This window comes from Argopecten irradians, chromosome 1 (assembly GCF_041381155.1).
Source record: "Argopecten irradians isolate NY chromosome 1, Ai_NY, whole genome shotgun sequence".
NCBI lineage: Eukaryota > Metazoa > Mollusca > Bivalvia > Pectinida > Pectinidae > Argopecten > Argopecten irradians.
The window spans coordinates 61,973,809-61,988,064 of NC_091134.1; the positions used below are offsets into that span (position 1 = coordinate 61,973,809).

The window sequence follows — 14,256 nt, forward strand, 5'->3', positions numbered from 1 at the left end:
TATAGATTTGGTGGTTGGTAATTACACTCACTATAACCAAAAGAAAACAGATACCGGTCATAAATTGCTCTATAAATACTCTGAACTTTAAAGTTATTGTGTTTGACAATTAAAATGAAAATATTTTGCAAAATATTTTATCGGCTTATCTCATAAATCATTAAAGTGCATAACATGATAAAAATACAAACCGCTTATGTACATGTATGTTCTACTTGTTTTAAAGATTTTGTGTCAGATATTGATCATCAGTGTTGTTTGTCTTCTTTAAAACAATCTATCTACTTGTCCTTCAATGTGTTGAAACAAGGCTCTTCAACATCCACATACACAAAAGATCAAATCTAAACATTTGAACGATATGTTAATCACTCGAGACCTCGAAAACGGAGGGCACTTATATCGAGATGGTGGATTTATTGGGTAGAATGCGGTAGGACATTAAAGCACCTTCACATCAACAGGTTCAGATCTCAACTATTTCATGACAGGTGCGAGATTGAATTAGAAAAATAAATTACAAACACCTATTATAAATGAAATTTCTAGCATCAGAATCATGTGTCTTGATTGTGAACATTTTGAAAGCATTGCTCATATATTACATAATATACATTCTATGAGCAGTACATGTTGAATACTATCAGTTCTTTGTCGCTATTTTCAACATGCAATTTGCAATGTAGAAAGCCAAATACATATATATCAGATGTATCCTGCAGAGACATAGATCGGCCCCTTGTGGAATACCCTGTATTTATTTGGATGTTTACACTAGTGACTCATCCGATATCGATTTAAGTAAATTTGCTTCTTGTATAAAGTGATTTACAATTTAAGTAAAGTCCAAAAGATTTAAAAACAATATTGTACGATGATAATGCACAATTTTTCCCATCAAAGTGAATGAGAAAGCAGAAATCAGATCTGCCCCAATCCCAGTGTACAAGTAAAGAAATATACAGTAACTGAGACTGTAAACAACACACAACCAACCAAGACAGATTAATTATACACCAGCAGGAACAATTATCTCATATAGTTTGTTTCAAAAAACATAACTGTTTTGTTTTTTGTTTTATCAGATTACAAAATCGCCCACTACTACTGTGGGGCATATAAACACAAATTCAAAACACCTCAAAAACCTGTTGTAGAGACTGAATGGAAGGAAACATAAGGATGGAAAACACTTTAAATGACATGGATTAATTTCATAAAACATTAACTTATACACAAGGTATAAGTGTCAAATTCCTTATACATACCATCCAAGGACCATTCAGGATTTGAGGTTAAGACACAGCTAGGGGTTACATCTTATGGTATACATACATCATGTGGTGCATAAACACTATAAATATAATCTAATCACTGGTAGCTAGCATGTGTTTAAATGAATTAAATTATGTTGTGTTTGGTTATTGATAAAGATATTCCGTCTTTGAATATTACAGAATTAACTCCTTTGTGGGAAAGTATCCATTGTGATATCATTATTTTGTGAATTCAAGTTGTTTTCCCCGAAAAGTATGATGCCATGCTCACAAACACATGACATCTTAATCAATACTACTGGCAAGGGCAGATAACTTTGTAATATGCAAGTACGGAATACTTAGAAAAAACACACATAGTCATGTAATACAGGGCTTTTGAAATCCCAATATGTGGGTAAAGTACAATTTACCGTCGATTAGTCCCACCATTCAGTGATTATGACGTCATCATTTGATGTGAATTACGTGACGTCATACTCACTAAAAGGTGGACAAATCAACGGTAAATTGTACTTCGCCCGCGTTGTTTTGGGTTCTCGAAACCCCCGAAACTCCCATATTGTAGGGGCATATGTGATTCAATTGCTGAGGTAGGAGAATGATTTGTTAGTAAAATATTTAATTAACGTAAACATGTTGTGACATGTTTGACTGAAATGCTATGTTCTATTTTGTACACTGACTATGGGTTCACTATAAAGGAAAAGATCAGAATTAGGGAAAACAAGGTAGCCATGATCAAAAATGCAACCAAATCATGATTCCAGATGACTTTAATTGACATTAAGAAAAGTTATAACCATAAGAAACTTGACAATATTTACCTGTATGGAGGGGAAAAAGTGCACAATAAATTCATGTAGTGTGTAATATCTGCTTGTAACTCTAAACTAGAACATGAAACGCAATTGTGGAATATTAATTTAAGATCAAAATACCTGTAACTAATACTTTCAATGATCGCTTTTTGAAGTTATAGAAAATTGTTCAATTCAATTTGCTATTTCATTTCACAGTTTGATCTTGTCAGACTTTGAAAATTCAAACAGTTGATATCAGAGACATTTTTGCTGCAGCACAGTATGACAGCATTGGCGTGTACTTTTAAGTCCTAATTCAGGTGAATATGCCAGGTACTACACAAATATAACCTAAATATCTGTCTATCATATTGCCTAATGGTCACGTAAACAATAGGGTGGATATATATTTAGATTGTATCACAATCTTAATTATACAGATAAATAAATATAATGTGCATGGATATTTGCGCAGTTAATTCAAGACGTTTCAAATTTCTCCACGATAGACGAATAAATCACAACAGGAAATCTTCAGGTTTCATGCCATAATCACATTTCATCAACATTACAGAACAAAGTCTGACTTAACTGTGACAGGTTTTACCTATCAAAGGCGACAGGGTGATAATTATCAGGATAAAACCCATATGACAAGTGGACCCGGGGCACCACCTACGGCACCACCCTCGCGGTCCCCCAGTACCACCCCCTTATTACACAGGCTTTGTTGTAGGACATTTTAACACCATCCAACCACACCACTGCAAATTATCTGAAAATGGACTCAACAATTTGTATTTGGCCTGATAGGGAATCCATTTAAGGTACCTGGACCAATTCAGAATTAATTTTCCATCTGACCTGTGCCCTGCTCCCATTACGACTTTTAAATCGTCTATTAAGCATTTCTTCAGATTCCTATAAACATTAGCTCCCTAACATCACCTGCCCTTACTAATGTTCAGGAATTTGCATGGGTGTTGGTCGTAAAATTCTCTGTACATTTCTGAAATAGCTAAAATATTCTAAATTGATACAGTCGAAACTCGTTATCTCAAAATCGCTTGAGTCGAAATTCCGGTTGAGTCAAATTAATTTTTAAGTCCCGTTTTTTGTCCTTCTTTGTGTATGTATTTTAAGATCGGATGACTCGAATTTCGATGACTCGAAACTCCGGTTGTGTCAAAGTCAATTCCTGGTCCCTAGAACGGATATTCAACGAAAAAAAATAGTCGCTATCTCGAATTTAATTTTAGTCAAAATTTTAAATAAAAAAAAATATAACATTGATACAAACAATTGAAATTCACCTGTGGTTTGTCGTAACACGTGATTGGTTTACCTGTACATATCGCGATCGGTATTTGCAGATTCAGGCCTATGGGAACATTCTACAACAATGACTGCTAATTAATAATTGTTTAATAATCCTCTCAAGTCTGGCTTCCTTATTAGTGTCACTTGACAATTGTGACTTACCTGTACATAAACACGACGTGTGTTTACACAATCGCATTCAGCATGGCTCGATCATGACCGGAAGCGTGTTTGTTTACTAATCATTAGAAACGAAAGTGTTTTCTAAGGTTTGTATGGAATGTTGATAGTGCAAAATAATTTAACAAACCCACAATGTTAAATGTTTAACTAGTCGTTACAGATGTACTAGTATCTTAGCCTACAGTAGTCATACAATATATTTCTTCGTTGGTATAGAAATCTACTTTCGTTTCATTTACCGTAAATTATATTAACCGGTAGAAATGAAGAGTGTAGTCTGCTCACGGTAGGTAAAAACTATTGTTTATTTTACTATTTCGAAAAACCATTAAATTCTGAAATAAGAAAGATGTTTGTTTTTATTTGTTCAGGTACTACATTCTGTATAAGTTTGATGTATGAACCATTGAAGTCAGTATACGTATAACCACCGGGAAATCAGTGTGCATGCCTTATAATCGTAATTCAATTTTTTTATTTACAAATGTATTTAAAAAAAATCCCAAAACATCTGAAAACATACAACTAAAAAGATTTAATACAAACCTTTTAAGTTGGAAAATCACGATAATATGCTGATCACGGTAATAGGCATGTACCCGGCTGTCATAAGATATAAGGACCGTTGAAAACCACGTTCTGACCAAACCTAATGGCATTACGTTTGAGTCGAATTCCGGATGAGTCGAACTATTTTCGTTGGTCCGTTGAATTTCGAGATAACGAGTTTCGACTGTACTTTCAATCTGGTTTGCTTACATGGTAATTCAATATTTGCACATTTAAAATTTGAAAACAAGTATAGTTCAAATTAATACTTATCAAAAGTTGAGGAAAATATCTTAAAGGTTAACATATTTCTTGTTTAATGATAATGTATGGTGGCCATGGAAAAGTAACAGGGGAGATAACTTAGTTGTCAAAAAGTTGTGTGCCAGAATTTTTCAAGTCTGATAATTTAACTGAAATAATGTATTTAATAACCTAAGTTGCTTCCAAAACCTGAACTGAAAAAAAATGATTCTCATTCGCGACCAACTGATCAATTTTAAACACTTATTTATCCTTATCTTGATATGGACACTTAACATTGAATCATTGCAGTGTGTATTGTAAATAGAGCCCTAGGCCATGATTGAAATATATACATGTACACGTGTACACCTTTAAATGGTACACCATGGTGTAAATAGCTGACATCATGGACCAATATCCCTATCATTAGATTAATTAATTGTATTGATTTTGTCTGGATAGGAAATTCCAATACAGTAGGGATGAATTAGAATTGACCTACCAGTAAAGTACAGGTATATAATATAGGTACAATGGGCAGTTGTAGTGCTATATTCAAACCTCGTATACCAGCAGGAAGCCAGCTAGAACAGGTAAACTGTATAGATTGCTGCCGCCATATGCCATCATGTTCAAGTAAAAATTACTAAACCCAATAAAATGTTCTTGTCTCTCAATTACCATTGTTTTACATAATTTAATTCCCATTCGAAGTTTCAAAAATGAAGTTTGAACCCAAGTTTTTGTATTGTCATAAAACCCCAATATCAGCCATTAGTAATGTTTTACAAATACTGTATGACTATATATCTATGTTTGTGTAACAAAACGCAAATGAATTATCTCCCCTATGAAACTATGAAAAGTTGACATAACATACAATTACCAAATCATATCATCATTGTGAATTATAATCACATGCAGTTTAATTTGCATGTGTATATTGCTCATCTTTGATATCCATGTTGTTTGTGGTAATCTAAGTGTCTTAATACTCCTGTCTCCTGGACATCAAAATGACATCTAATTAATATGCGTTATTATATCTAAAAAGATGTTAATCAATAAAGAAATCACATTCAGTTTTCTTACCTTGGCACAGCATCATATCTCCTGAATTCGAAACAAACCAATAAGCATCCATGTTCAGGGATCTAGAGGTTCTACCCTACAGGTAGACCTTTGTTAACTTAACAGGTAGATCAACGATCCACCATCTTTAACTATTTCTTGTAACAACAAATTTTCTCATCATAATCACTCTTTTACATCTTGTACAAGGAAATCTTTCTTTAAACACATTACTGTTTCAGTTGACTTAGGATGTTTGGATAGTAGTATAATTTAAGCCTTTTCAGTGAATCATAATTTCTTTCTTTGTTGTGATAGTAATAAACTTAAAATATCTTTAAATTTTGATGTTATGTTTACACGGCCCATTAACTAGATAATATTAGGAAAATTGTTGAAAAGAATTTTACCTGTTTACAGAGGAATATACATCAGTAGGTATGTAATGTTTATACAACTAGTACTTTTTCATAACTAGTTATAGGAATGTTACACAGGTGTCATAACTCTATACTTAATTGTACAGAACATTGCTATCAACACATATCATTGTTATACAATAGGGCTGAAGGTTCAGTCCAGGTAACATAATTATACTGAATAGGTCAATTAGGTAAATAGGTATATATACCTGTTTGACCAGTTCAGTTCAGTGGTAGGTATACGTAAATACTTATAGAAGAATTTATAATTTTTAAATAAATCAAAACAAATATAAATAAAGAAACAAAATAATCACAAACAAGAAATAAAACATTTAAGTAGCTTGACAATAACAAATTCTGATTTAATATGACATTTTAATTATTACTACATGTTTTCCAACTTTTTATAAATTGACACACTTTACAATTTTTCCATTTTTAGAATCTACACATGTGAGGTCTATGCAGTCCTATACATATTCAGAGTATAACAACATAATGTTGTATAAAGCATAATTATGTCCACTCAATGAAAACAGCCATAGGGTACACATTACATTATACCTGACTGAGATATACTACAGTTTGTAACAGATGTGTATGTTATCACACAATATCCATCAGGATCCTTTGTAAACCTTAATGGGAAGTAGTAAACCATTTAGTATCAATCCTTCACCCGCCAATACCAAAATAATGACTTTTCGTCTGGCTGAGAATTACATTACACCAACCCAATCATCAGGGAGACAACTATTTTCATAATAACACATCAGTATTTTGGACATTGTAAATTGATTTTAGTACAGCCTTTCAATGACCCCAACTATAGACTATAGGTCAACCAAAGCTATAGGCTTATGCATCCTGGGTATATGTCTATGGTCAAAATTGTACATGTTTCACATTAATAATTTTTAAAAATGCAATATAAAATATTCCACATAGTCATGATGTAACAGGTAATAACAAACTCAGCGATAAAGTTCAGCTTTATAAACCAAGGGGAGATAATTATCAAAGCTGACTTTGGACTGCAGTGATATCAGAACCTTGGATTATAAATGATTTCGCTGCAAATTTAAGTTTCAAACAAGCCTCAACGAACATTCATTTATAATCCTAAGTTTGGCTTGCCAAGTTTCAAAAAAGGAGAAGAGAATTTTTGATGCTGAGTTTTGTCTGCTGAATTTTAGACCAAGGATTCTCAATTTTGAGTTGGGGTCAAATACATTATAAACATATATAGAAAAGATAACTTTTATCTATCTTAGAGGGGGATGATATTTATTGAAGGTTCAAAATTCAAATCAAATAATTTGTTAAGTTGTATATCCAGCCTCAGGTATAAACTATATCTTTCTACCAAATGAAGCATATTCTGTATCCATGTATAACTATTAGATTCTATTACCTACCAAGTGGAATTTTGGCAGGAAATATGAGTCATACATTTTAAGTAAGTTCCAATCACCAAGACTGAAATCAGATAGTTTTATACTAAAAATACCTTTGAAGTTAATATACGATAGGTTAAACATGAACGGTAATGTGCTAGTTAATTAAATTATCAAAATTGACAAATCTATTTATATATAAGCTCATAATAATGCAATTATCATTTCAGATATTAAACCTGTCAGACGACTTAAAAAGACCCTGATTAATGACCCTATTTGTAAAACCTATTCATGGTCATTTTCGCGTTTGATCTTCTTCATGAGATTGTCCGACCTTCATATACAAAACAGATTTTAACTTTCAAATCAGAAACATCTGGTGTTTTCAATATAGTGTCCTCAGCTTTAAGATTCATTAAACAACGTCTTGATATCAAAAATACTCCCCACACTCCCTCTTTCTTGTTACCTTTCTTTTTTTAAATTTTAGAATTATACAAGAATTTGTCCTTTTCCAGATGCAAATACACCTGTACCACAAGTTTTATAACATTTTTGCAAGAATTATGATATTATTTGTCAAACACAAACGCTGAAGTGTAAGTAAGTTTGCATTATTTATTCTCTCAGAAGCTTATTCGATAAGCAAAGGTAAGGAAATATACAAACATCACCCGTTAGCTGGAGGGGTACAAACTAGGGTGGACAGAGTTATAAACTGGAGTATTTTGACAATACCAAACATATTCCCTGATCAGCAAATCCTTAACCTAAATACTGGGATAGTGTTTACACATCTTAAATCTTCGATAGCACACAACCATTCGAAATGTTGACATCTCGTATACTTGAAAATGATCCTTTACAAAGAATCCTCAATGATGTTTAAATGTAGCCAAATCGTCATACAATTCCCGGCCCCCACTCGCCATCATTTGTCTTTCATGCCTATATAAGCTTTGGGATAGCTGTCCAATTATTTCACAATTTGATGAATAGTTTAAGCCCTTCAAGAAAATTTACATAGATTTGAAATAAAATGTTCCTTTTCTCCTTTCAATTATATTTTCGGCTTAGCGACTACAAATATTTGTGACACACATACAATTGCAAAGGTGACCTATGAAAATAACCCAGTGTTCACACTCCGTGATAACATAAAGGCAGAAAACCATTAAAGACAGGTGTACATTATAGAATTATTGAAGATAAGAGAGAAACATCCTTTCCAAAGAGTTGCTTCTTTTCGGAAGATCATCATGTTTTAAAATCTGGAGATCAGCTAGCCCTGCATGCCTGCTACAATAATTATAAGCCCATATCAAATACAGTTGTTTTGGGTTATTATTTTTTATTTTATCAAATTATTTTTATTACAGGTGTATTAAAAAAAACAGCTATTCCTCAACCCGATATATTTACTTCATTATTATATATGCATTCTTAGCATTAATAACGTAATATATCTTTTAATTTCTTTGTTCATTATTTCTTTTCAGGAGAAAGGATTCTTCGTGATTAAGAGACTCATGATCATGTTACCTAAATGGTGATGACTTAAATTCAAGTAAATTTCAACTAAAAACCTCTTCATCACTTTTTTTGGTGTTGCTTTTCAATTACCAAATAAATTACCTATTCAGATCATTTACATTCCAGTTTTTATATACACACATAAGTTATGCATTACAATCGAAAAAAATTTCAATTATCACCAGTGAAATAAGATGCACACAATCCGTTTGTCACATCAAAAGATTTAACAAAAGGGGGAAAGCAAACAGACCTCCATTTTAAAGCTGTTTAATAATATATGGACATGTCCATGATATAGAACACTTCAGAAGCCTAGCTAGCTGTGATGTCATACTGACAGCTGTCTCATCCTCAATACTTACAATAAGGGGAGATAATTACATTTTATTGCATTTTAACTCCCAATTTATCTGACATCTATTAAGTCCTCATGTTTCTATTTCAATTAAAATATCACAAAGAATATCATTCCTAATAGGCTCATCATCAAGTCCTGTATTATCAAACCCTGTGTGAAAGATGACAAGAAACTTTTTCTTCGTGACTTCTTGAGATCAGTATACATCTGACATGTCACTGCGATATACAGGTGGTCGAATTAGCTCTAACATCAGACCTACAGCATCTACAATAAGATGGTCGAGATACTGTGTTATCAACATCAGAATATCATGATGGGAGCTGAGAAGTGAATAATATCAGCACTTTTCCAGATCTGGAAGTATAAACCAATATGGTTTAGCAACCATGTCTCTATAATGTCACCCGTTTGGCCTAAAAAGGAAATTCCAACAAATAATTTAAATTGTATATAAAGACCACTTCACTATAAAGACCTTTTTTTTTTAGAGCTTGTATGCACGACCTTTATACAAACCTGCCTGAACTAGAAACATCTGTCTAAATAGTAAAACTAAAGGAATCTCTAGTAAAACAACATTACCTACGGTTTTTTTGTTTGCTTATAAATACTGCTACTTAGGTTTTTTGTCAATATGCTTCTTTTCCAAATTATTATGTACATTAAAGTACGTCCTTCAATGTTTTTAGTTTCAATCAATCCAGGTTTCCCAAGAGGAATCTTTTGGTACCAAAGTTGGTTTTCTCTTGAAACTTCCTACCTGTGTAATATATATGAGGCTTTTGTTTCATTATGTAAATATTGGTGAAATTGTCCAATGTGTCATAGCTTCATTTTCCATTACTATAATGATACAAAGTCTTTTTTGTTGCATGTTCAAAGATTAAATATGTCTGCACCTGATCAGGTGAAGAGTAAGTCCCTGTGGGAGACAACAATTTGCCAAACCGACACTCTAATGTGCATGATAGAATTCACAACACAATTCATTAAATACCACCCTACACAGCTACCTACCCCATACCTACCTACGAAAAATCGCACATGAATTACGCACAACAACAAAGGACATGAAAATAATTTTTTATTGTCCCTTAGATGCTTTCATTTCCTAGCTACAATATGATTGATATGGGCCCAACAATGGCATAAACGAAATGATATTTATATCAACGGCATTCATACCTCCGTAAACAGCGGAGGATTCCATTACTACATGTACATATCTTCCACCAAGGGCAGACTGTCCATTAAATCCTGTGGTAACATCAACCATGTATACCACTTTATTTAATTATTGATTATAACCTAGAAATTGATTAATGGCTTGTAGTGTATTGTCTACCCTCGGATCTCACACTCCAAACAAAGCAGGGGGTAGCACTGTTCCGTCCAGGAAATTGTGAAATAAGTGTCTGGGAATGAAGATTACTGGATATCACCATTATCAGGTGTATTTGACACCCGCTCCAACACAATGGTCATAACATCAAACAGAGTTATATAACCAGAGATAATTAACTCAGGCTCCCATTGGTACAATGATAAATCAACTCAGCAGTTTGGGATGTCTGTGGTCACATGTTTTTTTTATTTCTTTCAAGATGGTTCATTCCTAAATAAAATGCCATATTTGATGCAATAAATTGCTTATGCAAACATAATTATAACCTTTTGATCTTAAAGATCCATTCCATGCAAGCATGCACACAGCTAACAGACTAAATAATATGAAACAAATTTGAGAATATAATGTAGCAAATGGTTGACATCATTTCCTTTTGTTTTATTTTGAAACATAAAAAATAACATTTACTTTACATTACATTTATTGTCATGATGTCTGTAGATTGAAAGTGCTAATTACTCTATTTCACTAACAAGTTATTTTATATTTAAACTAAGAAATATCTACACAAGCTGCAATAAACAGTTTAAATCTAGTGTTTTATCAAACTCAAATGTACAAACATTCCATTAACTTGCCAACCACAATCCTACATCATACTGTAATAAATCATTAAATCGTTTTATTTGTAATCCAATTTGATATTCCTATAGTATGGCCTTGAAATTCACATTAAAAACTTTATTTTTACAAATTACAATTAACTAAACTGTTATTAATAACGTTTTAATTGACCTCGCATGCACATTTTTAACTTTATACTACATTATACAAACATTGTACAACATTGTCAAACAGTTTATAGCCAATTAATATCTCGTTTCATGCTTGATGAAATCAGCATAACTGTTTGATCACCAGCTAAAAATAATTTCTGAAGCAATGCACCGCAATCAAAGTGTTCATGGAAAGAAAATATCCGTTTGAAGGTGAAATATTAAACCAAAATCATGTTCAACACAAGTCCTCCGTAACTTTCCTGCTCACGATTACATCAACACATGCCTTTTAAAGTTATAAACAGGAGCAGGAAAATAACTCAAAAATATTACTCACCCTTCATTTCGATTTCCATGACTTTTTGTTCTATTCAATACAGCCGGTGGTCATTTCATCCAGGGATAAGATACATAACGAATTTACAAAACACTTTTAGTCTTTTTGTGATAAATCCCAGATTTTTCACTTGATACAATATCCGGAGATACACTGTGATATGGATAAGTCGATACCCAAGTCAATCGCGCGGTGTATTGACTAGCACTGGGTACATATATAAATCCCTGTTGATATAGTTTGTTTTTCCTCCTGTATAATCACCGTTTTCGATCACTGGTGATAATCAGCTATTAGGATATGTCTAATACTCTGCCTTTTTAGTTATGTAATACTCACCACAGGTGAATAAACACAGCGATACTGCTCACCAAGTGCCCTGTCGACGCATTCCGAAACTAGCGCCATTTGAGTGTGACAGCGAATCGCGGTAACGGGACAACAGTTAGGCAAATTCTCGCGACGGCGGGGTTCACGAGGAGAGGGCTCCTGAGCAACAGGTTTGACCACAATCGACCAATTATGGTAAAAAGACGCGTGATTATTTTGTGCAACCACGTGGCACATTTGCAATAGGGCGGCGCGTAAATTAAGGAGACCATTTGTTAACAGTCAAAGATAATTACACGCCTTTTGATCATATCAGACAAAAATGTAAAGAATAGATTGAGTTGTTTTCAAAGTTGTATTCCCGCGTCCTGCGACTTGCAGTATAAGAAATTATTTATTAGTTAATTAATTTATTTTAATTGTGGGATTGGATTTTTTCAATAACTTATACATGTACTTAAATAGCATGTCGATTAGGAGGACTTCTTTTTCTTCGAGTTGCGAATCGGAAAATACATGTACGTGTCGTTGTGAGTTGAGAAATACAAGGACCACAGCCGGACAGGTCCCTGTGGCAAGGAGTAGATGAAAAATGCAACATTCTCAACTAGCATTTTCCAACTCGTAACTTTCCAGTCAAACTCGCAACTGACAAACAGTGAACACAGTCGCATGAGGTCTATGTAACGAGCCTGTTCTTTAGAACATTGTAATACAATGTACATGTGATCATAAATATACAATTGATTGTCCATATCGTCCGGTCTGACCTCATACTTCCTTTCCACCATCCACTATTTCATGGTTCAGCCAGGTAGATAGCATCTGTAATAGTAGATATAAAGGTATTTCTTTTAAATCTGATTCCTTTTTTGTAAAAAAAAATGCATAACCGTACATGCATTAGCTATTAGGATTCGGTACTAAATTACTAAATTCTCTCACCTCATCAATAATCGTAAATAAATAATTTTAGAATACATATTCCCTGTAGAATACATATTCCCTGTAGAATACATATTCCCTGTACAATACATATTCCCTGTACAATACATATTCCTTGTACAATACATATTCCCTGTAGAATACATATTCCCTGTACAATAAATATTCCATGTACAATACATATTCCCTGTACAATACATATTCCCTGTACAATACATATTCCCTGTACAATACATATTCCCTGTACAATACCTATTCCCTGTACAATACATATTCCCTGTACAATACATATTCCTTGTACAATACGTATTCCCTGTACAATACACTGTACATATTCCTTGTGGTTCTTCTCTGATGAACACGTTATTTTGGATAAGTCTGCCTTCATTTGGAATCCGCCGCGTAATTAAAATCTAAGAAATGTGTTGTAAAATGGCACGTACGACCCAATAAATCTGAAAGTATCCTTGCACATCTTTGGTTAAGCCCGTGTAGATTGGCGTGTTTCAATAAAATGAGTTATCACAGAACACGAAGGATAACTATTAAATATAACAGTAGAACATTGAAAAAAAATAATTATCAAAGAGAACAAACAAACTATGTCGGATGAACAATGTATGGATACAAGACATAGGGAGTCGCGATTGTGACCCTAGTGTCAAATCTTATTGATAGTAAGAGTGTCTTCTTTACATTATAAACTCATTAACTGTGCCTTTCCAAATTTGACCGGGAACCTAGGGTAATCAAGAATTTGCCAACCCAGTGCTTTTGCAGGTTTTACACAGGAATTGAAGCAGTAACTATAAAGGTATTCATAAATCTAAAATGATAGATATGACATGATTTTGAGTAATTTTGGGACGATGTCAGTGTTAAGTTATGTGTTTGGTTGAAGATGACGCCGACAGAAATGTGGATGGTATTTTGGTCTCAGACAAGGAGATCTCTTGGAACCTCCACTGTTGATTTTTGTATGTATTTACAACAATCATATTACGAAGTATTAAGGCGACTTGCAGTTTTCAGACAATTTATAAATCTTAAAGAAAGTATGTCCTAAATTCCTCTCAAAGTAATGCAGGAAACGGGTCTGGATCTATAAAAATTGGAAGTTGATAAAATTTGTAGTAATTTAAGCTCAAGATTTTAACTACAAAACGATAAGAAAACGGACACTTTTCAATCATAAATGTTCTGACCATTTCAAAACACCGACTTACAATCTGGTCACCATTCGACACTTGTTACCAGTGTACGCCTATAGAGAAATGGAATAAGTGAAATTTCACATCTAGTTCATCAATTTAGCACAGTGAATAGAAATACCACACCCTCTCTGT

General features: G+C 33.3%; 1 protein-coding gene across 1 annotated transcript in view; it reads right to left on the reverse strand.

Moving 5' to 3' along the window:
• The window catches only part of LOC138336668 (uncharacterized), an 82,910-nt gene extending 70,863 nt beyond the window's left edge, over positions 1-12,047 (reverse strand). The window contains exon 1 of the mRNA XM_069286202.1: positions 11,636-12,047. Coding sequence (XP_069142303.1) covers positions 11,636-11,654 — 19 coding nt within the window. The 5' untranslated portion in view covers positions 11,655-12,047. The remainder of the gene's footprint in view (positions 1-11,635) is intronic.
• Between the last annotated feature and the right edge of the window lie 2,209 nt (positions 12,048-14,256).